The following is a 25,740-nucleotide window of genomic DNA, read 5'->3' on the forward strand; positions in this document are numbered from 1 at the left end:
TATACTGTTATAAATTAAATATACATTTTAAAAATGTATACATATTAACTATATGAAATAATCAACTAGTTAGTTACACTTTATAATTTTGTCCAATAAAATATTTGTATCAAACAAGGTATTTTATCATACATTTTTTTTATTAACTTCAACCCAAAGTACTCTAGAAATTTAATTTATATTTACTCTGTAAGTTTAAATCTTTTCTCTTATTACTGTAGTAAGAGCAATTAAAATGTCAAATTTATGATGATGAGAAGCACATTTGAAGTAAAAATTTGTCAACCTGAAGATAACCTAAGAAGGTCGAAACATTGTTCTGTAGTTTATTTTAACTAAAGAGCTAATACCCATACTAGCAGTCTTAATAATACATTTATAATGTCAAATGTTTTTGACTCCTGAGTATACTATAGTAAGATTTTATATGCTCTGTCAGTAACTGTAAGTGTTTTAACAACTATAAAACAGTAGATATCATTATTGCTCAGTTTTATAAATCTATAAATTAACTGGAAAACTGTTAGGTATTGTTTCTATGATTATATTATAACCCTAATTTATTTTTTGTTCAGGTTCATTTTAATATATTTATTTTAATTACTACTTTGTGGTACTTATTTCAATCACTTACAATTGATGCTAAAACTTTCATAGTTTTGTATTATATACATATAATTAATTTTAATGAAATTCTACACAAAAAGAAAAATATAGCTCTTTTTTCCAAATCTAAGAGGTGCAAAAGGTTTTAATACCTAATAAAACAAAGTCAAAGATAATATCAAACCTTATCAAAGTTACAGATTATCTTGTTGAGCAACTGAAGACAATTTGGTCCTTCTTGAAACCCATAATTCCCTGTGTCAAAGATCATGTAATTTGGGATAGATGCAAACATTACACCTGCACATTGGTACTCCTCATGGTAAATATCCTAAAACAATCAATGAACTTCCAGTTTATTGGAATGTTGTCTATTAGATGAAAGGTGATTTGCCACTTATTAGTTTTTTTTTATTGTCTAAGCAATAATTTTTACCATAATGAAACATAATTTGAGAAAAAAATCTGTTTCTAAACTTAGATTATATAATATTTAAATTTTAACCCTACAGAACTGAGTAAAATTTTTTATCAAATAAAAATAATAACAAGGTCAGCCTGCATTGGCTAGCAGTTAAATATGGACCTCTACTATATACTGTGTCGCACCAACTCTTTCCACTACAAAAGTTAGAACTCAGCATGTCGTAGATCCAAAAGATATCTTTTTTTTTTTTATTGTTTACCATTAGTTGAGGTGTGGGAGTCTGCAGTTGGTTTACAGAAGGATTAGATTGTTCAGAAAAAGTGGCAGATTACACTTCAGTAAATTAACATGCACACTGTAACAAAGAGGGATTGCAATATGTCATGGCTTGCATATTACGGGAAACTTGAATGTGCCATCTATTCATCAGTTATTCATTTTTTTTTTACAGAGTTCATTATCAACATTCTAGAGCCCTTTTGTCAAGACGGGAAAAATGCATTTAAGAGTCATTTTTCTGTATGAATTCAAACTTGGTCATTGTGCTGCTCAGGCAATTTGTAATATAAAGAAAGCACTTGTGATGAAAAGTGGATGCCTTATGACAACAGAAAGCAATCTACACAATGGGTTGACTATGATGAACCCCCTAAACACCTCCTAAAGCAACAATTACATCAAAAGAAGATTATGATCACAGTGTGGTGGTTTGAAAGAGGCATCATCCAGTACAACTTTCTTGAACAGGGCAGGAGCATTACTACAGAAGTTTACTGTTAACAGTTGGAAAAAATGCATAGGAAGTTCTGTAAAAAAGTGCCAGGATTCCTCAACCTTAAGGGAACAATCATGCTTCATGACGATACTCAACCACATGTTGCACAAATGACCCACCAGAAGCTTAATGAATTGGATTATGAGGTATTGCCTTATCCACCCTACTCATTGGATCTTTCACCTACAGACTACAACTTTCTCAAACATTTAGACAAATTTTTGAAAGGAAAACACTTCCATAATCGAAAAGCAGCAGAGAATACCTTCAAGGAATTTTAAGTTCTAGAACTTTAGAATTCTATTGTGATGGAATACAAAGTCTTGTTACTATTTGACAGGAGTGTATAGATTCCTCAGGTGCATATTTTGACTAATAAATTTACTGTTACTTTTCTGTATTACTTCTTGAGATAAAGTCTAAAAATCTTCCATTATTTTCCAGACAACCTAATACCATGACAAATACAAACTTCAAGTTCAACAAAAGGTGCTCAAACCTTATAAGTTTGTTAATTAAGGAAAATAACTGAAGTCACTTTAATGCTCTTTGGACCAAAGTGAAATGCTGCATTATTATTTTGGAATACTCCTTGTCCACTAGAGTGAAAAGTTATGCCACTGATCAGTACTGACATTCAAATACACTCTAAATGTTATTTATCCTTCTAAAAATGCCAAAGGATATAACCCCTGCCAAAAGCATATTACTTATACTATTACACCATTTAATACAACTTATAACTTATATTTACATTTAAAAGAGAAACTATGAGTAGAAACATGAAAACCATATTTGGTAGAAAACTGAGACCAAAGGCTGGTGAAGTGAAACATGGGCACCCATGGGATAGTAACCAACAAGACGAGTGATGAACAAGTAAAGAAAGAAGAGGTAGACCTGAAAGCTGGAATGAGAAAAGTAGTTGTAGACTAATTCAGTCAAAGGTAGAAGTCAAAGGGGAGGTCAATAAAGACAAAAAACCAAAGAAAATATTGAAGACTAATACTGGGTTACATCAGATCAGTTCTCCAGGGAAACACAAACAACACTAAAGACTTCCAGGCAAAGAATGGGAACTGGACCAAGATCCTGGAGGTAGGCATACATTAGTGAGGAAAGCATCCAACCCAAGTCCTAACAGGAGAGAAATCATGTAAGGAGTTAGCAGCTACAGAGCAGAAGAAGTGGTACAGGATAAGGTGGTAAAAAGAAAGGCAATGAACTTCTCCAAACAAACCCTATGAAGCATGATGAAGTGCTTTCAAACCAAAGGTGGAAGGAGCAGAGTTGAAGTAAAAGGCAGTGAAGAAGGACAAAAGTGAAAAAACAGGGAACTGGAGAGTGAAAAAGAATCAGGAAAAAGAATTTCCAAAGACTGGAAATCTAGGAAAGGAAGGATAGCTGGAAGCCAAGAATGTGAGGGAGGTTGAAGGAATGTGGGTATGAGTATACAGTTGACTAAGAAAGAAAACATCACATAATTTAATATGAAGTAAAGGAGGAGGGACAAAATAGTACTGAGAACTGGTTTCATGGAGTAAAGAACAAAACACATTAAAGCATATATAAAGAAAAGACCAAACATGAGAAACCATATTCACACAGATTGGAAGGTTGAGGATTTTTTCCCAACTGAGAGGGCAAAACTTAAGGCATACTACTGGTTAAATTAATTAACAAACTTTGCATGCTTCTCTTTCCATTCATAAATTTCCTTAAAATAACACATTGTTTTCTTATCAATTTTTATATATTATGATTTTTCATGTTCTAACAAGTTGCCATTAGATGTAAATATATTTTGCAAAATTATAAGTAAATTATAAAGAATTTTTGTCACAAAAAATCTCAAGTAACAGCTTGTTGGTTTTAGTATTGGAATTCTAACTTCTACTTATTGAGAAAAAATTTAAATTCTCAAAACCTATTTCATTATTTCAGTAGGTAAATTCAACTGCCTATTAAAATCTATCAAAACTTTAAAATATCAATAAGGAAAAGCCTACTTTTAACGACTGAATCATTACCAAGACACATTTTATGGTGATCAAAATTTCTATAACCATAATCTTTTAGTAACTATTGGATGAAAAACAACAACATTGTTGTAAATAAAATACAGAAATCTGATGAAGGAAGCTCACCTCTGAATGCAAATTTTTGTGGCTCAAGTAAAAATCTGTTACATGAACAGGAAGAATATTCTGTAGTAGAAGTCTGTTCACAAGTCCCATTATTCTTGTTTCTTCTTTGCCTTCATTGAATTTGTTCTTCCATAGGTAATCAAGTCGACAAATATATTCAATCTGTTGGTGTAAAATATTATATAAAACTCTACGTCATTATGAAAAAATATGCAAATAGTAAAATTAAATATAATATTTGCTATGTCAGAGAGTTAGGCCTAATTAAAGATTTCACTGATACATCCACTAAGAGCCTTTAATTAAGGAGGATTCAACCAATTATAAGAGGTCTCACTGATGAAAACTAACAACCAAAGGGAAAAAAATTCCCTTAACATTGAAATGAAAATCAATTATATGATTTTAATAACATTTCATGGGAGAAAGCTCTTAGTATAAAAATAATACACTTATGGTCATAAATGTATAATAATCATATAAATTAGTATTTTCAAATATTCCTAGTCATAGATTTTACAAAAAAGATATTACAGTTTAAATTTTGATATGAAACAATTCTTATGAACCAAGCAATTATTAATATACTAAATAAAGGGGAGTTTTAGCAGTTAATATTTTATTTGGATTTAAAAAAAAAAAAACTACCTGTCGATCCATCACAAATAAAGTGACAAAGATTATTACTAGAAATATGCACTGATTTATTGTCACAGATGCATCCAACTTGTACCTGTAAAAAAAATGAAATAGATAATTTAGGACTGATATTAAACTACCTAAAAAAACCTAATGCTTGTAAAGACCTGATGAATGTTTTTCCCAAAATATATATTTTTATTTTGAATATTACTAAAATCCTACAACATCAATTCAAAACATTCCACTTTAATTTTGAAAAGGAACAGTATGTAAAATGATTGCTGTGTGTGTTCTTATATTTGAGCATCGTCATTATAATATTATTCATAGCATGCAGGTAAATCACAACAGATGTGAGAAGTGTATAAGAAAAACTAAATTGAAACCCCAGAATAATTCCATTTAAGCAGCATTTAAAGCACCTTCCATGATTTTACAAGCAATCTATAGATAATAAAATCAATTCTGCAATAATATTTTACACATACTGGGAAAACAAATGAGAAAAATGATCAAAAACTATAAAAATTCTGAAAACAATATAACTTCAAAAAAAAAGTAAGCCAAACTTCACATTTATTTAATGAAGATAGAGGGAAACTTTAATGACAGTTTTTAGATCACTGAAGTAATAACTCAAGTGTTAAAATCATCAGTAGCTTTAATTACTTAAAATAACAATGATGATGATGTCTGTTACAGAAACCAAAACGTTACTCTACATTGATTTATTACTTCTTGAAGAAGAAAACAGTAAGAACAATGAATTAGTAAAATTGAAGTTTTACAGTCCTTTATTTGAAAATGATGTTATTGTCTATTGTAAGAATTTGAAGTTTGAAATTTTTACATATCAACTATTTAATTAACCTAATAACTTCATAAATTTTCTAATTTATTTCACACAGTGGTTTGTACAAGTTTCTTTAAACTTAAATGTCTGAGATTCTATTGTTTTCTATAACTTGACAGCCAGTAAAATAGTGGGCATGTATGTTTACTTGTTTACTGAAAGAAATTTTAAAACAGACATTTTTAACATTTTTTATAATATTTTCTGCAATTGAAAAACATTAAGTATCAAAAATGAAAATGTGACAAACATTACTAAATTTATTCAGTTGTTAATTTAATCATTAGGCTTAGTAAAAGTCTGAAATAATTATTGAAGTTCTATTGTCTAGGCATAAAATACCAAAAAAGAGTAGCATTATTTTTCACACAAATAAACATTCTAGTGTTAAAAAAATCATTCATCTTGGATACCACCCCCAAGTTTAGCAATTTGCTTCTTTTACATTTTGACATGACTTCAACTTAAAATTCACAGTTTTAAAATAAAAATAGAATTTAAACAGCATTTACTTTCTGTGCATGATGAGATGAAGAATGTAAAAATTAAAATAACAGTGGAACACCCTGACTGGTGATTTCACATACTTAACAGAAAAATACCAATAGAGCAAGAAACAGTTACTTGTAATAAAGATGTTTAAAATTTAAAAAATATACAAAACAGGAAAGTAAAGATTTCAATTTAGCCAAATAAAGATTATTTAATTTATGGTAAAGTAAAAAGAATCTGAAACAGAAAAGTAATTTTAATGAAATAAAGCCAGAAGAAACCTATTTATTTGATAGTACTTCTTAATAATGAAATGTTGCATACATTTCTTGAAGCTTTTATTATTCAAGCATGTATTGCTTTTAAGTATTAGTTTTTAGTGTTTGATTTTGAAAATATACATAGAACAGCAAGGCACATTAAGGAATCATTGTTTAAGTGTCATATGTGAAGCTTCTTTAATGAAAAATTAGGCTGATATCTTTCTAATTGTGAGCAAGCAAGTTAAAATTTTATGTTTATGAAGAAAAAAACTTATAGATCTTATAAAAGTGCAAGGATGAGAGTTCATACAATATATTGTGAAATAAGGTTATAAAAGAGACAGGAAAACAACTCAGGATGACACAATGATACAATATTAGTTCATTGTCCACCTAAGTTTCAGTTACATATTTTTATCATTGTTATTTCAGATTAAAGATATAAAATTCTTACCAGTCTGAAAAATACACTTTCCTATCAGCTGTAATGCTTTCTTCTTCCCTGATGGTATAAACAATATAGACAGCCAAACTGACTGAATTAATTACAAATTTCAATGCATAATTGATCCGAAGAAAAACAGATGTTGCTGTCATGGCTAAAATTGCACTATAGCCATTGTACTATAAAGATAAAGAAAGAAAATATAAGAACTTCAAACTTGGAAATTAAACAGAAAACTCCATTAAATATTATCAGTTGAAATTAACAAAAAAAAACCAAACAATTGTTGCAGCAACATGAAAATATTATACACAAAAATAAATTAGTCACCCAAACCTGTTTGTAGTAGCAAATTATTACATAATATCACATTATGGCCAAGCTACTTGTATAAAAATTTAGAATACATTTACTGTATATTAAAATATTCAAGTTATTTTAGGCAATTCTGTTTGGAAAACTGGTCACACAGTAGAAAACAGACAAAATTCTTCAATGTCTTCAAACACTGCATTTAAACGTTTTTCAAGATTATATTTGTAATTTAACAAAATATATGAAATATTAATTTGCAAAATACAGTACTAATCCAAAAATGTTTAATTAATGATCACTGACATCCTATGGAAATACATTAATTCTTACTTAATTGTTTAAATATATATATATACTTTGCAACATATTATTTCCATACATTGAAAAAAACAACTGATCTACCATTATATTTGTTTAAGAAGATATTTAGATAGATGCTTACTCCTGCTGTATGTTAACTATTCTATTGTGCTTGTATTTTTCTAAAACATAACTTGTCCAGCAGTTTTCATTGATCACCTTACTTTCTGTCCATGTTTTGAGCCCACGTTTATATGATTTACAAATGAGACAAGCTAAGGTGATTATTCATATGATTACTATGTATAGGAATAATCCTAATCTAGTCAGCATTAGCAAAATCTTTTTCCTATGTTCATGTCTATGTTCCACCTCACAGTTCTTATCATCTTTAGTGCACCTTTTTACTAAAAACTTTTAGGTTTGGTAATGATTCACATTATAATCATTTATGGCTTTTGTCTTAAAACATAAAAAGTGAATTTTAAATATATGTTACTAGATCTATCACAACTATTTGCTGAAATTTTCATATACACATAGAGTTGGGACCAAAAACTGCACTAGTAAATTATGCCATCATCATTTGATGATAGCTCTCTGCTAATATGAGGGTGACACAACCTCCTTGCACAGTAGCTCCTCCAAAGTGCTTGAACTAAAATTAGCTTCATTATTATATGAGGTAGAAGAAACATGCACCAAAAGTAGGAAGGGCAGGTGGGAAGATGTGAAGAGGTTAAATATCTATAAGAAAAAACATTTACAGATAAGGCAAATGTTAACTTCTGAGACAAATAGTGCTTGAAGGAAGAGGCCATGAAGTGTGACACTTGATGGCAGAGGTCCATAGAGGCACACTTGTGGGGGACTGCATCTAATCTCAACAAGTGTATACTCTCTGCCTGGAAGGAAAGGCAGAAAGACATGAGTGTTACAGTGTTGAGCAGAATTTTAGTTTGACCTACTGAGCACTAGCACACAAACAGTCAGCCAGCCAAGAAATGTAGTATGGCTAAGGCACAATCAGACCATACAGTGGATGTTTGACCTCTACTTAGAAGACTTGGATGAGGTAAGGAACCCATCCTGCTTCAGGAGGAGGCCATACTAGCTGCTTGAGAGGTGATCCCCACTATACAGACTCACTGCCTTATTTCCCTTCATACTGGGCTGAAAGAAAAGTGCAGGAATCATTGGTGCTATATAAATCTGAACAACAATGATCACAAGTGAGAAGAGAAAGGAAATATATCTTTGGAGAAGGAAGGTATAAGGAACTTGAAGATAATGGCTTCAATGAAGCATATATAGGAGCAAGTAAAAACACATGAAGGTCTCAGTCAGACTTGGGAGTAGGACAACAGAAATGAAGAAGAAAAGAAGGGTCTGAATAAAGTGAAGAAGACTGAAGAAGAAGAACCTGGCAGAAATTAAAAAGGTGAATTGTAGTTGACATAGCAGTTTGATTATTAGTATTGATGAAAACCAACAATCACTGGTCAAAGACCCAAATAAAAAAAGGAGGCTGAAAGGTGGGCCACAAAAGAATGGATGGAGTAAGGGAGTAGCAGATTTAAATTGAAAAACCCATCACTTCCATTAATACCTAAGCAGAGTTGAAAGTCCCTAGCAATGGGAAAATAATGAAGACTATACAGTCCTAGAGGCCAGCTCTGCAGGCAATGAAGCAAACAAATTACATATGTGAACATGAATGAATAATGCTCCTGGGTAAAAGAGAGATGGGTGTGGTTGGAGAAACAGAAAATAAGAATGACATAGGGGAAGAGAGATGTGGATACAAACTGATGAACCAAAAAAAACCAAAGTCGCGTTGGCCAAAATAATTGTCACCAAGAACATTTGACAAGCAGTGTCATATATCAAAGCAAGGGCACAAAGGATTAGATTAATAGGAGGATAGGCATACAGAAAAAGGTGAGAGTAGTTATGGTTGGCAGCACTGACTGCCAAGACGAATGATGAGGTACTGGAAACCAGAAGAAATAAATGTGGTGTTGAGAGAAGTGATGAGGGCAATAATGCGAGGTATGTCCAACTGAGAGCAAACTTGACAAAAAAATTGAGGATGGAAAAACCTTTCTAAGGGTAAAATCCTGTCTGATTGAAGTAGATGATCTGCCACCAAGTTCAGAGCCCACAGCACCTAACACACCATCAGACAAATCTAATGGGAATGAGCCCAAAATAGGATATTTATTGTGCAAAAGGAAAAAGCCCTAGGATGTTTATTACCCTGACAGTTGAAATAAGAAGCAACTATGAAATTATTGAAGGAGTTCATGACCAACTGATTTACTAGAAGAGATGGAAATAGGAACATGTCTGATGAACAAAGAGAAGTTCAAGTACAGTGATGTGGACTGAATGCTATTTAATTTGGAGCCCACATGTCTGAAGTCATGTTGTCCAAAGACACACCTCAGCCTGACAAAGATGCATCTGTGAAGGGATAGAGATCTTGTTAAAATGGCAAGGGGGATGTTTACCATGGTACTGGTTTGATGAGATATGCTAAATATTGGAGAGGTGTGAGAAAAGCAAAAGATGGCTTGACAAGTCAGCAAAGCTGAGCCATTTCCTACAAAAGAAATGCAAGTGTAAGAGAAGGAATCTTCCTAAGAAAGAATGAGTGGAAGCCAATCATTCAAGCAATAATGAAACCTTAGCTTCAATCTATGAACATATTGGGAAATGTCCCTATAACTCGAGAGAATATATACATATAATGAGCAAAAACAATGTGAAATGAAAGAACATGGAACTAAAAAACTTGATCTAGATGGACAAAATGAAGAAAATATCAGGAGGATGGGACAACAATAACATGTTGAAAGGTGCTACCCACAGTCATAAAAAAACCAATAGAGAGAAAAGAAGCCATACATACAGAACTGCTGGAAGAAACAAAACCAAGCCAAAGTAAAAAAATGATTCCAGGTTACTTGAGAGTCAAAGAACAGAAATGAAGAATCACCATAAGTCAGAACAAAAGAGTCAAGTACACAAGGAGAACAAGGGATATTTGTATGGTTTTAAAATTGTTAAAGAAAGAGTCTGCAGGGACCCTTAATATCAAGTGAAGAAGGGAAACAAAGTAAACTTAAGTATGAATTTTGTATAGTAAAGCACAGAATAAATTGAAAGATCCAGAGGAAAGAAAGAGCACACCTACAAAATCATGTCAAGGAAGATATTATAAGGGTCAAGACTTTCCTTCACAGATAAATATGTGCCTAGACTAAAACCTAGTGGGAAAATTTGCCAATAAAAGCCTCATTTTGGTCATGCTTAAACAGGGGAAGAAGAACATTAGCCAAAGAGGTCAGAGAAGGAAAATCAGCATGCATGAAAGAGCATACAAAATAATTTACAATGTCTGTCATATCTCTCAGAAACAAAGAACTTAAGCAGTTAAGTTAGGTGCTAAGAACATCATCACTAATATGGAAGGAATTGGACATTACCATCACTTCAGAAGTCATAATAGAAAGTAATCACCAATTGTGCTTTCTTAAGCGAAATTAAAGAAACCATTTGGTTATATGAAACACAACCATTAAATAAGGTAAATCTGAACAAAACTTATCACAGTCATACACTATTGCAAACCTCAAGTAGTTGATTAACAGCTTTGGAACATCTCCATTCTAAAAGTTGCTGGGGAAAAGAATGAAGTTACTGCAAGTGCATGTGTTTAGAGAAAGCTACTGCACAAGGAGGTTGTGTCACCATAATATTGGTGGAGGACCATCATTACATGATGAGCATATCATGCACTAGTGCAGTTTATGTTAAAAATGTGTTTTTTAGGTGGGATGTAGCTCAAGATTAGTGGCATGCAAATCTCATAGACAAATGTGCCATAGAATCAATCTGTGTAAATAGGTATCAGGTATCATTTCAGAAAGAAAATTTTCCAGCATAGATGTAGCTAAGAATTACAATACAAGATCCTGAGGAAGCAAAAATATAGATAGACAGAATAAGAGACCATGTTGTGATAGAAAGAATACCTGCTATACCAACACCAAAAAGTAATGTTGGACAGGAATAAATTGTAGAGAGCTAGAAACGAAAATAAGGATAAAGATGCAAACAATACTAATGACACAAGCATTAAGAAAAAATAGAAAGAAGTTAGGTTTAACAGTGAAATAATAAGGAACACTAAAGAGTGAAGAAGGATGGAAAAATGACAAATAAAAGAAAGAAAAACATATCATTAGAGAAAATGTACTGCAACACCCTAAATCATCAACAAAAAAGGGTTTTGAACTGATACATGAAATCTTTAATACTGAGGAAAACCACGTGAAGTTATACTAAAGGATTCACACGTCTAACCCATCAAAACCACGTAGAAGACTCTAAAACGAGAAAAAAAGACAAAATTAAACATGAACTAATTACATAATGCAAATGTTGAAGGTAATCATAGTACCAGCAGAAAAAATATAAACCCATCAAAACACTACCTGTTAAAAATTGGAGAAAAGACAAATGTAATAAAAATTTGCTAATTTCTTCAGAACGAAAAACCCTAAAATGATATTTATCAAATATGGTTCATAAGTGCAAAACATGAAACAAATATATAAACTTCTTTCCATCTTAGCAATTGTAGCTAAAGGAGAATGTGGCAATATTATTATAAAATTTGGTAAACCAGTCACATTCATAGAACTGACATCTAAAAAAAACAAACTGATCCTGATTTGAAGAACAAAAATATTTAAAATGTCTCTTTATTACTAGAGAGTAAAATCAAGTTTATCATAATACAAAAGTCTAATCCTTGTAATAAAGTAGAATTAAAACAGCCCACCTGACTTAGTCATTAGAAAGTAATAAACTACTCATCTAGAATGAAGTAAAGGCCTTTACAAATATGAAAGAAAATGAAATAATGACAACAAAAAAACACAAAGATTTCAGTTGATATAAACTTAATAAAATTTTACAAACACATTGAAGGATAACAATCTTAGTAACTCACAAACAAAAGTTTGGATATTCATTGAATTAGTAAAACAGCATCAGTTTGATTAAGAAACAGTGTTTAGCATGAAAAAGAAAACTAGTATAAGATTTAACTTCCACAAGTAAAAAGTATTACAGCTTGACTACAAAAACACTAAAGATGAAACTAAACTTATGAAACAAGTGTTGATAAAAGTTTGATGAGGATACATATTAAGCAATAAAATGTTCTTTAAGACAGAAGGAATGGAGAAAAAATTGTCGCCATCACAGTCTGCAAAATTGGTAAGGTGACAACAACAACCCTCTTTTATAGAAGAAATTTTTATATGAAGCTTAATAAAATGTTTAGAAACTTTTATAGGATGATATGTAATTTTCAAGACATAAATATACATGTATAAAAACATCTAAAATAAACATGAAATAAATATTAAGAAGATATTACCAGTTTATAAAGTTACTAAGCTAATTAATGATGTGAAATAAACATTTTAATGAAAACAAGAGGGCCATATTGAAATAGCTTTAACAAATATTACTTTTACATAGAACTTGCTCACGATGTCAGACTGCACTGACAATAACAATTCTAAGAGAGAAGCAACAGAAAATGAAACTTTGAAATGCAAAGTACATAAAGCAGGCCAAAATGGTGAATAAACTTTTATATATTATTTATTTTCTGAATTTGTAAAATGGAATATTATAAGAACAGATTAGAAAAACTCTTAAAAGGCAGAGTTTTAGCTTAAAATAACAACAAAAGTTATAATTTTTCCTACATGAAAATATATTTCCAATAGGTACTTACCATTTCTCACATAAATAGCTATTCTTGTTCAGTACATTCTTCTACATACAAAATATTTTTATGTATGCCACAACCATTCTATCTCCCCTCCACTGGAATTGACTGATTCCAATGTGTCTCTCATACAAATCATTACGTCTCAACTCTCCATCAATAAGAGTAAAACATACTCCCATGATGCATGTGACCTTTTTTCACTTCTATCAGACAATCACTTTGAGTTTCCACTGAAGCACTGGTTTTCAGTGGGAAAAAAAAGTGGGAAGTTTGGAAGAAGGTAAGAACCTAATAGAAATACATATTTATTGTAGGAAAAATATAACTTCTGATATAGTACCTTACCTCTTCTCACATAAATAACTAGATCCTCACATTGAATAGGCAGAGGAGCTGGTGTGTGGGAAAGAAAGAAGCATTTTTCAAAAGTGTTTGACAGACATTCTCAAAAATAAGTAAAAACTAACCCAGTCAAAGTCTCACTAAATTCAGATATTCCAGAATGGTACAGGTAGAAGACAATAACCCAAAGAGGAAGTAAACCATAATCCAATGTGTACAGTGAGAGATAAACATATTATGGGTAGACCATATGCCTGATTGAAGAAGTACATGAACATACGTCGAAGATGAAACACAAATAAAAAGGTAAAGTGTCAAATTGGATGAAAACACACTTGGAACAAGGTATGAAATGAAGATGATAAAGGAGAAAAAGTCAAACGAATGAACAGCTAAACCCAACTAGTGAAGGAGGAAGGAGAAAGAACACAAACAAAGGATGGTTGCCAAGGAAGAAAGAAGTGGGAAGTGAACACCAAAGGAGGAAGCCATGCATGCAACATAGCAAAAAAAAGCATTTACATGATATAGAAATCTATCTGGATCAAAATGAGGATAAAGATGTGACACGGAAGAAAGGGAAAAGGGCTAAACAGATGAGTTATTTACATGAGTTGCCAAAGTGTTAAGAAGGAATAATGATCCAAAGAAAGAAGAAAATATGCAGAAGGATAAAGAGTGTGTGAAACATCAATGACAAATAAACAGACCACCAATGTCCATAGGCAAACAGGTAAAGAAAGGAAGGAATAAAGGAAGGTTAAACAAAAAGTACGTGGAAAGTTGTTCGAATGTAGAAAGTGAGACAGCACAGGACCACGCTAATACCTCCAACCAGAAGGTCAGCTTGCAACAGTGTTCAAAATCCAAAAGGAATATACCAAAAGGTAAAATGTAGGAGTGATAAATACTTGTGGGATCAACGAAAATTAAAGGTACAGAACAGGACAGCCTGAAAATCAAATACCAAGGAGAAAGTAGGTCCCCAATTCAAAAGACAAGAGAAGAAATCTGCATGATAAAGAACTGTGGGTTCATCAGGGGAAAACCATAGACCTAGAAACGAGTGAAGAGAAATTCCATTTGTGTTGAGAAACCTCTGTATATGATGGACTAATGAAACAACTCAGAAAAGAAGCTCACCATTGGGAAAATCCATATCACCTTGCCAGAAGAAAATCAGGCATGATAACAGAGCACAGAAAGGTCTGGATGAAATACAAGTAGCTGAGAGTGATGAATAATCTGGAGACAAAGGTAGAGGTAACAGAGGAGAAAGTTGGATACAAATATCAAGCATGTGAGCTCCAAAAGAAATTCCAACATATGAATACAGATGATGGAGAACAAGAGCCACCAGGGTGATTAATATAAGCAACCACTGAGGAAAAGTTGGAATGGATCATCACCAGATAATTTCTGGCTAGATGGGAAAATGAACAAAAACATGACCTACATCAACAAACTCTAGGATGTTGATAGGATAAGACCACTTGGTTGCAGATCAAAATTCCCAAACCTTCCAGTTCATCCACCCATATTCCCCATCCTCAAAGGGATGCATCCATGAAATATAAAAATCACATGATGATGAGGATAATAATATTTGAGAAAGGATCCTTACAAAATTCTACTGGTCAGAAAAAGCCCACAAAAGAACCTAACCTAATATGATAAAGGCTATCAAGGAAGGTCACATCCTTAAAACTGATAGAACTTTGTGAGGTGCAATCAAATTGAAAACCCACTGAATGAAGTCAAAGAAGAGAAGAGTGGGGCTAAATGATGTATGTGTGTAGAAAAATAAAAATATCAAAATGGATAATATATTGGACAGGTCACAGTAAGGACTTCTCCCACTTGATTAACACCTCATTAAAGTTGCCTCCAAGAACAGTTGATAAGGGTAAGAGGCAGACTCCTGTTAGGAACAAGCAAACAACAGCAAGTTGACCAAAGAGAGAAACAAACACAACCTACAAGCAAATAAGTGATGAACAAATGCATTGAACACTCAACAAAACATAGAGGGCCAAAACAAGTTTGAAGAGCACATCATGGAGAATAAACCAAAGAGAGCATCGCAAGTGATAAAATATAAGATGCAAATAGAAATTAGTGAGATTACTCTTTATTATTGATAAACGTGGAAAAAGCCAACATACAGGTAAGAAATAATCCCAAGGTAAAAATGAACAAGTCCGAAAATTTGAATGAGGCAGGACAAACCTAGTATAGGCCACCCAAATTCAGTTTAACACAAGGACAACAAATAGCCTGGAATAAGGTCTGGAGAAAGATGATGAAGAGGTGCAATGGCCTGTCAAGACAGAAAATGATGTATCACCTTAGACAGATGCAGACATAGCAGATCACAAGTCATGAGTAAGAAAAAGGGTACCAGGGACAAAAGAGGTGGGGAGAGAAATAGTAGAACAAGTTCCTTTGATAAAATTCATGGAACTGTAAAGAAGGATCACCATAGGGTAACAATATAATTCAGTGGCACCTCGATTCTTGAACTTAATTTCTTCCAGAAGGCTGTTTGAAAACTGAATGAATTTTTCCCATAAGAAATACTGTAAATTAAATTAATCTGTTACAGACCTCCAAAAATTACACATTATGAAGCATTTTAAGTAAAAATATTGCTTATTTATACCTGTATAATAATAATTATATGCATAAAGTCAACCACAAAAACTATAAACACAATAAAAAACAATAAATGAATATTTAACTGTACTTTACTTGTGCTGAAGAGAGCTGATGGCATAAGTGAAAGGTGGTGAGGAACGTGGAGAGTAGGAGTGTTATTATTGTTTGGAAGGGAGGTCACCTTCCATAAAAACGTCAGGTAACTATGGGATTCTTTCTTTTTTCTGTCTCTTTGCACTGCTACAGCCTGCTTAAGACTCATTGGACCTATTTCTGACTAAAAACTTGTCTAATGAGGTTTGTTTCTGCCTGCATTTTAAAATGTTTCTGAAGTAAGACATGGCATTGTCATTGAAAAGGTTCATGCTGCGGTTTGCTACAGCTTTGTCAGGGTGAAATTTTTCCACACAACTTTGTAACTCTCCCCATTTTCCACACATTTCCTTGATTAGTGAACTAGGAACATCCTCCCTTCCCTCCTCCTCATCTGAAGACGCTTCCTCAGTTGCCTTCTGTTGTTGCTCCTTCTGAAGGTCTTGGAGTTCTTCCGTGGTGAGCTCAGTGTTGTGGTCTTCCACCAACTCCTCCACATTAGCATCACTCACATTCAAGCCCATACACTTGCCTAGTGAGACAATATCCTCGACAACAGGCTCAGTCTCAAAGCCTTCAAAGTCTCTATCTGCTACTGAGTCTGGTCACAATTTCTTCCAGGCTGAGTTCATGGTCCTCAAAGACACTTCCCTCCAGGCTTTGTCTATGATTCTCAAGCAATGGAGGATATTAAAGTGTTTTTTCCAGAACTCTCTGAGGGTTAACTCTATGTCAAAGGTCACTTCAAAGCACCTTTGAAACAGTGCTTTGGTGTAGAGTTTCTTAAAGTTCGATATGACTTGCTGGTCCATGGGCTGAATGAGAGGAGTCGTATTAGGGGGCAAGAGCCTCACCGTAATGAAACTGTACTCCTCTACCAACCCGTCCTCCAAGCCTGGTGGGTCAGCAGGTGCATTGTCCATCACAAGAAGGGCCTTAAGTGGCAACTGTTTTTCCATGAGGAAATTCTTTACACTTGGGGCAAACACTTTATAGACCCACTCCATAAAAATTTGCCTGGTTACCCATGCTTTACTATTAGCCCTCCACATGACATTTAGTTTACTTTTCAGAACATTATTTTTCTTAAAAACCCTTGGGTTCTCAGAATGGCACACAAGCAAAGACTTAAGTTTTTAGGTCCCCACTTGCATTACTACATAACAATAGAGTTAGCTTGTCCTTCATTGGCTTGTGTCCTAGTGACTTCTCCTTCTTGGTGATGTAGGTACTCTTTGGCATTTTTTTCCAAAAGAGGCCTTTCTCATCACAGTTGAACACTTGCTGGGGAATAAAACCCTCAGCTTCTACATAGTCCTTAAATTCCCTAACAAATTTATCAGCAGCGTCTTTGTTAGAACTGGCACCCTCCACATGTCTCATGACACTATGTATGCCACTTCTCTTCCTAAATTTTTCAAACCACCCCTACTAGCCTTAAAGGTATCACTTGTATCAGAACTCGTTCCAGGGGTGTTTTTCAGGAGGTCAGCATACAACTGCTTTGCTTTCTCACAAATGACAGTCTCAGAAATGCTATCAACAGCTAACTGTTTTTCATTTACTCAAATCAACAACAGTTTTTCTACCTCTTCCATTGTTTGTGATCTTTGTTTTGTAAGCACTGTCACTCCTTTTAAAACATCAGCTCCTTTGATAACCTCTTTATTTTTCAGTATGGTACAAACTGTATACTTTGCCATACTAAACTGCGTAGCAAGGTAGATACCTGAACACCACTCTCATACTTCGCTATAAGATCTTTTTTCACCTCTATTGTGGCTTTAACAACTTTTCTTTTTGGTTTGCTGCTTTCATTATCCTTCTTCGACCCCATGGTGGCTTATTTAATCAGAATATTTAGAAAAACAACATAAAAAAAAAAAAAAACAAAACGAGAACGTTCACAACAGATTTTATCAGGGGCGTGGACTGAGCAACAGGAACCGAGTTTATGTTCGACAACCGAGACATTTTTTTCTCAAACAATATGTTTGAAAACCGAATTGTTCGAGAACCGAGGTATCACTGTATAGTTAAGTTCCCAAGAGACTGAAACCCTCTGGTTAGTTTTGTACTGAAGGCAGCATGACCAATAATTTTGGAGAGGGATGAGTGTATAACAGCCAAGATGGGAAAGGAATAGGGGCATGACATGGCTCCAACTGCAACACACAAGTTACCAAAGAGGAAAAGGTGAAATGTTAACACACGCATTACATACGAGATTCCAAAATTTCAGATACATAATCGAAAATTATCACCAAATAAATATACAAAAATACAAAAATTAAAAAGAAAGTAAATATATTCATAACAAGATCATATCACAATCCAGAAAATCACAACTGTATTGAAACCATGTGTGCAAAGTCAGAGTAAAAGACAAAAATGAGCCAACATGGAATTAATAAGGAATCACAGAAAAATGGGGAACTGGGTAAAGCATATCTGAGAAACCACAACAAAACTGATTCTGTAGGAGGGGTAGGGAAGATGGCAAAATCTGGTGATGCAAGATGGCTATCAAATCTTAATTGGACTTAACACCTTTGGCTTATTCAAGAGAATTAGTGGGGCAAGTTCAGGAAAAGAAGGTTTATCTATATAATGATCAATCTCGTGATGGATAATAGCAGACATATCCAATGATGGCTCTCCCCTACCTGTAGCCTGTGAAAACAGTGCTACAGGTACAACACCGTAAGTTGGAACATTAACCTCAGAATTCAATGTAGAAATATGTAAATCAGGCAAAAGTGATAGCTGTAAAATATGAGTGTGTGGGAAAAAAAACCTGGAAAATTAAGTTCAATGCAAAGATAAAAACTAATGTAGAAATCCCATTAGAGAAATCATACTTTTAAAATAGCAATTCACATGAAGAGAACTAAATGAAAAAAACATCTGAACATGAGTACTACCAAACAAGAAGTGACAGTTCAGTACATTTGAACAGAAGGAGTCATATGCATCATGAAAGTATGTTGCACACTTATTGATGGAGGGTTAATGCATGATGACTTGCATGAGAGACACACTGGCATCAGTTAATTCTAATGGAGGGCAGATAGAACGATTGTGGCATGTACAGGACAGCACTGTATGAGAATATCTATTTATGTGAGTAGAGGTAATGTACCATATTGGAAACTAACATATAAGATTATTGCATCAGTAAGTACAACATTAAAATGATAAATTGTGATGTTAATTTTACCATATGGGAGATAAAACGTTCAACATCTTTTGGTAATTATTGCATACAAACGTAATTGTCAGATTATATTTAATACATAAATTATGTGCCAATGATTTACCTACTTGTATATATCAACAGATCAATGTCACCACAAATAAGTTCATTAAGATCAAACATCTGCTAGTTTTAATCAATTTAAAAGCAGAAAAGTTGTTTCCACAACTTACAAACCAAACAGAAAAAAACTCACTGGAAATTTCATACAGCTAGAACTTACATTAACAAACTTAAAATGAAAAACGTATAAACAGAAACTGATAACCAATACATCTTACTACAGGTAGAGAGAAGGGACTTTAAGCCTTCAAGTCATAGAAATGAAAATAGTTTGTTTCCTTCAAAGTAAGTCATAGTCCACCTGGAGTTTCATTAAATGCTATATATATATAGAGAGAGACAGAAAGACAGAGAATATTAATACTGAAGAGTTAAGCAAAATGAAAAGGAAGGATTGCATTAAAAACAGCAAATCCAAACCTCCAACTAATATTAGTTACTAATAAACAAAAACAAGCAGAAGTAAAAATAAAAAAATACTGCCCCAATTGACAAGATCCCTAGGGTACAGGCTATAACTTAGGATGGAAAATGTACCCTATGTGACTGAAGAAGTGGGACCCACTTTGCAGAGGGGATGAACTGTCTATCAGTCTTAATCTCTATTCATCAGTCTCACGTAAAGAAATAAAAGAAAGGAACAGCAATAGAAATTAAAATAGTAGAAATTAAGAGAGTGAGATGTGAGTGCTCAAGCACACAACATCCCACATATATATCACTCTTCACTGTCTGCAGACAGACGTCATAAGGTGACTGCTCTCTAAAATAAAGTAGTAAAAGAAATAAAAACTGAATGAAAAAATACATAAAAAATAAAAATAAGGTACTTCTATTTGGGGGTAGTAAGTCAAATAAACTTATCTCCTGAAGTTAGCATTCTAGTCCCCATTATAGTGGTAAGACACTAATTAGTAGTCCAGTAGATGAATTATACTAGTATGAAGGGTCCCAACTAGTTATCCAAACTAACTACTATAACTATCAACCACCATATATATATACATATATATATATATATTTTATTTCTTTATGTGAGACTGGTGAATGAAGGTTAAGACTGATAGACAGTGTATCCCCACCACAATGTGGATCCTACTTCTTCAGTCACCTCCAAAACCTAGAGTACATTTTATATCCCACATTATAGCCTGAACCTTGGGGATCCTTTCAGTTGGTGCAGTGTTCTTTATCTTTGTTTCTGTTTGTTTTTGTTTATAACAAACTACATGTATTCCTCTTCATGGAGCAATAAGGTTTGGAATAACCTGTTACAAAAGGAAAATATAAATATTTTTACAACTGTGCATCTCACACTTCATCACTGCAGCTTCAGTCTTAATACTCAATCACAGCATCTACATAGATTTAGCTAAATGAGAAAAATAGAAAGCATTAATAACAGCTTGAAGGTCTTCATGGACATTATAATGCTCAGTTAAACAAAAACCACTTAGAAAGTGAAGAGAAAAGAACTAATTTAGGGCAAAGAAAAACTCTTCACAACACTAGAATAAAGCAAAAGACACATAAAAAATACAAAATGAAAAAACAACTGAAATTCTAAAGTATAGTGAGAAACTGTTGAGGAATATCAAGTTGATAATGATTTGGATCAGGAGAATATGTTTTGTTTATTGTGTTTGGACTGAAATTCTTCCTACAGGAAATGCACAACGATGAATAATCACATTTGCTCATCACATAAAAATCATGCAGACTTCTATCATAATAAAGAGGATGAGAAGAGAGATCAAAGAAAACTATCAAAAGGACAAATAGCCAATGGTTAAGACAGATAATCTGGATAAAAATATTTGATTTATTTTTACTTCTACCTACCCATCTATATTCACAAACTGTGGAATTGGTATAACTGAACATTGTATTGTTATTCAGCTGAACTTTAGTTGCAAAAACACAATCAGCCTAGAATTAAAATCAAAATATGGTGGTTAAAAACACATTAATTAAAATATTAACTATAAAGTTACAATATAAGGCCAAATTATACTGAAGTTACATTCATTACGATCATATTGACTAATGCTGCTGATTCAATGATACATGTACTTTTAATAAGATAAAAAGAAAAAGCAGAAAGAATGAAATTTGATTATAGCAATAAAGTTGAAAAACTTTTCCAAATAAAATTTATAAACATAAATCTGAAGTTCTTTTTCAAGAAAATGTTGGCAACTTTTCTGCTTTATTTTGTTTCATAATTGGTTTGTGAAAATATAACATATTGAATACAATTTCTAAATTTTGCTTCTTTTGTTTTGCTGACATTTGTATCAATTCTTCACCAGTGTCAACCATAGATGATCATGTTCTTCTATTCCTCTTTATCCCTGATGTTCTTCAAAAAATTGTGTTATTGTTCAAAATTTTTAACCATTTTGTGAATTCATCTAGCATTTTAATTCTTTGTTTCTATCACTTTTAATTTGTCAGTTGTTACTATGTGTTCCATCTTTTCTTTCTTCATCGTATGGTCTATGAAATCAACTCGTCTCTCTTACTTTCTTGACAATGTTACGTGTTGACTTTTACCAATACTTGTTTGCTTTTCTTCTTTGTCCATGATATTTGCAGAATTCTTCTTAAGAGTCATATTTTGGTTTATTCTAGTTCTATCTCGATTTCCTTTGCTATTTGTCTATGTTTTGCATCCATACATAAGTATGGACTCAATGCATATATCATTGCAAGACATTTCTTGTTGCTTTTATATCATTACTGCAGACTTTAAATAAATTCTAATTTGAAAGAAACTTGATCAAGTTAATTTATTACCTAAACAATTTATAACATTATCTGGAAAATAACTAATTACAATAAAAAATGAGATAGGTTATTTTTAATTAAAAAAATCTCAAGTTTCTGAGTCCTTATTCTATCAAATTGATATTTACTCTTCATAAAGATCACATTACTGAGAATTACTGTTTATATTTGGGCATTCTTTACAATGTATCAGGTTAAAATCAGTTGATGCAATCATTAAATGAGTATACAGTCGATAACAATAAACTACATTTCCAGTATCTAAAGAACAACTGCATACATTTTGAGAGTAAATTTTCTTTGCCTTGATGTATATCATGGATGACAACTGCCTAACAAAAGTTAAAGGCAGCTATCCAGTTAACAAGCACTTATCATGACTTGGTAAACAAAATTCTTGGTAATGTATCTTTACAGAACATTGTGGAAGGAAAAAAAAGGAAGAAAAAGAAGCACCTAGTCCTTCTGAGCACCATAAGAACTGTGCCAAATGATAAACTACATGTTACTGCAAACTTGTAGATTACTCCCAGTGATTCACTAGGACATAACTAAACCAAATTTAATAAGGCACCAAGATGATAAAAAAAGTATTAAAATTCTTCCATTAGAAGACAGCATGTGATTTACAACACTTGCTATCATATCATTTTATGCTACTGTTAATTTCTTAAGCATAATAAAGATATTATAAAATTGTAACTAATTCACCTAAACTATGATTAATCAATTGGAACACTATATGCTAATCCTACAAAACTGCAGTTAACTTTTAGTTAGTTAGCAAAGAGCATTCCATGCCACAAAAACTATTTTAATATTTATCAAATGTATTTTACAATCAATGTCATAATTCACGGAACTCAAACTGCAGAAATCTCCCACATTTTAAATGCATAAGTTCACAATTGTTTCAAAAAACAAAATTAAGTTTTAATATGAAACAAATCTGAAAGCATAATATTAATGAAGTAATTAACGACAATTCATTAAGCTACAAGTAATATTTACCAGCCACAAAACCTGATTTAAGGAACTTTTTCCCACAGTTAGTTTATGACAAAAAATAAAATTGTTGTAGGTTTTTATTAATGTTTTGAAATAAGTACTTATAAATGTATCATTAAATTAAAAACAACAAAAAGAAGGTCACCAATCAAGTTCAGAAATATATGTGAAGAATCAGCCATAGTACCATATCAAAGTCGTTTTGACAATATGAATTACAAATGGGGAAAAACATCATTGTGGCCATTTACGTATTAACCAGTATATTTTGTTATTTAAAAAAAAATTCAAAAGCATTGAAATATGATGCTGCAGATTTATAATATTAATCTTAAATTACTGTTTCATTTACAATAGGAAAAGAAAAAGAAGGTTTGAAACATGTTCCCTTTAAACACAAAGTATAATGTGTAAAGCATCAACTTTTAATTAATCAACATAACTCACCATTCCTATAAGAGCACACAGAAACATCAGCAATGATATCATAAACCACAGCAAAATTCGAATCATAAAGTGTTTGCTGATTTGGTTAGCCACACGTGACATCAAAGATGACATTGATGATGACAAGTGATCATCTACAGAATTCTATGATGACAGAGATTTCATAAAAATATGAGTCATATATATTTTCAACACACATTACTAGTATATTTAATCATACATCAAAATTTAGTTGTGAAACTTCATATATATACACGTGCTAAAAATAATTGCTACACCTTCTCTAACAGGATGTCTCATTCACTAAAAAAAATTAAAGCATTTTTTTAAACTCTATCAGCAGAAATAAACATAAATTTGTCTAAAACTTGTCTATGGCTACTTTATATTGAAAAATAGTTTCCTATAACACATTTTATTTAAAAACTTATGTATACTTAAGACTTTGAATTATTTTTATCTCACTAGCAAACTCAGGGCTGCTATTATTAAGAGTATAATTATTCTTTAAAATTAATTGTAACTGTATCATAAATAATTTTTTTTCATATATTAATTGTTAATAAATATGTATTTATCCTACTTATATTGGAAATATCTATTGTATCATGTTTTCTATTAGAATATTTTCAAATATCCAAACTCATTTTAATTACATCTAACAATTTTTATTTTGATTATTTCATAATAACTAACATATTTTGAGTAAAGCATTAAAATACATTATACCTAACACTTTTGTATATCATGGGCAAATTACAGTGAAAGTAGAAACAAAACCTGTATTTTACACAATTTCAATTTTATTATTTCTTCCAATAAGCAAACACTTAAACACAGTATTTATAATTACGCTGCCAGTAAAACAAACTGCACTGCCAAATGGCATGAATCTAGTTGGTTGGCTTACATGCTAATTGTCTCGGCAATTGCTTGCTTCAGTTACCCAGGTACAAAAATGTCTCTGATTTCAGACACATTTTCGATCTTACTTACACAGTCGTCCAGCAGGGGAAAGTTTGCGAAGTTATCATTCTCTGTTCGTCATTTCCATAATGGTAGCTTTTTCTGAAAAGCCTTCAGGTTTTCTTCTGCTTCGATGATATTGACACTACCACCCTGCATCTGTTGATTGAGAGCATTGAAGATATCGGCCATATACACCAAAATGAAAATGAACTCAGATTTTTTGAAGCAATCTACATGACAATGTTGGTGATCTTGCAAAAACAAGGCTAATTCTACATGCATGGGAAAAACACGATTCAGCACCTTTCCCCGGGATAACCACCAAACGTTAGAATGGTACAGAAGTAACTTGAATTCAGAGTCCATTTCATTACACAGCACTTTGAAGATGCGGTGCTTGAGGGCCCTATTTCGCACAAAGTTTACACATTCCACGACAGTTTTTAATACTTCTGCCAGTTTTAAAGGCAAGGTTTATGTTGCCAACACATGCCTGTGCAGAACACAGTGTGTTACAATGATGTGTGGTGCATTGACTTTCACCAGCGCACAAAAACCAGAGTTTCGTCCCAGCATGACTGGAGCTCTGTTCGAACAAATTGCAGAAACTATATCCCACGAAAGATTGTTGTCTCTGAAGAAGTCATCCACAAGTTTCTTCACGTTGGGTGCCTTAGTTGCTGTTGTAAGAGGCTTACAAAATAAAAAATCTTTTATTTCGTAGTTCTTCACATAGCACATGAATACAACAAGCTGACTTAAATTGGAAACATTGGTGGTCTCATTGAGTTGAAGGCTGAATTTTGCTGGGCTTAAAATCAGATCTGCAATTACTTGAGCCAAGATGTCATCGTTCATGTCATCTCTTCTGCTGCTGATGGTGTCATTTAAAAGAGGAATTTGAGATAACATATTTTCAGCAGCTTTTCTCAGCATGATATTTGCCATCTTCAACACAGCTGGTTTTACGAGTGTTTCACCAATGGTGTGTGGTTTACCCTACTTTACAATCAAGTACGCAACTTTGTATG

At 32.6% G+C, this 25,740-nt stretch overlaps 1 protein-coding gene across 5 annotated transcripts in view; it reads right to left on the bottom strand.

The window, feature by feature from the left end:
- The window catches only part of LOC143248447 (adenylate cyclase type 2-like), a 115,053-nt gene that overhangs the window by 6,911 nt on the left and 82,402 nt on the right, over window positions 1–25,740 (bottom strand). For 3 of the 5 annotated variants that reach the window (XM_076496822.1, XM_076496812.1, XM_076496846.1), the window contains 6 exons: window positions 23,741–23,884; window positions 21,338–21,424; window positions 6,660–6,829; window positions 4,604–4,688; window positions 3,956–4,117; window positions 791–937 (listed from right to left, as the gene is read on the bottom strand). In XM_076496822.1, the coding sequence (XP_076352937.1) occupies window positions 791–937; window positions 3,956–4,117; window positions 4,604–4,688; window positions 6,660–6,829; window positions 21,338–21,424; window positions 23,741–23,884 (795 nt within the window). The remainder of the gene's footprint in view (window positions 1–790; window positions 938–3,955; window positions 4,118–4,603; window positions 4,689–6,659; window positions 6,830–21,337; window positions 21,425–23,740; window positions 23,885–25,740) is intronic. The other 2 variants (XM_076496830.1, XM_076496838.1) reach the window with 2 other exon arrangements.

This window comes from Tachypleus tridentatus, chromosome 1, assembly GCF_004210375.1.
Source record: "Tachypleus tridentatus isolate NWPU-2018 chromosome 1, ASM421037v1, whole genome shotgun sequence".
NCBI classification, from domain to species: Eukaryota; Metazoa; Arthropoda; class Merostomata; order Xiphosura; family Limulidae; genus Tachypleus; species Tachypleus tridentatus.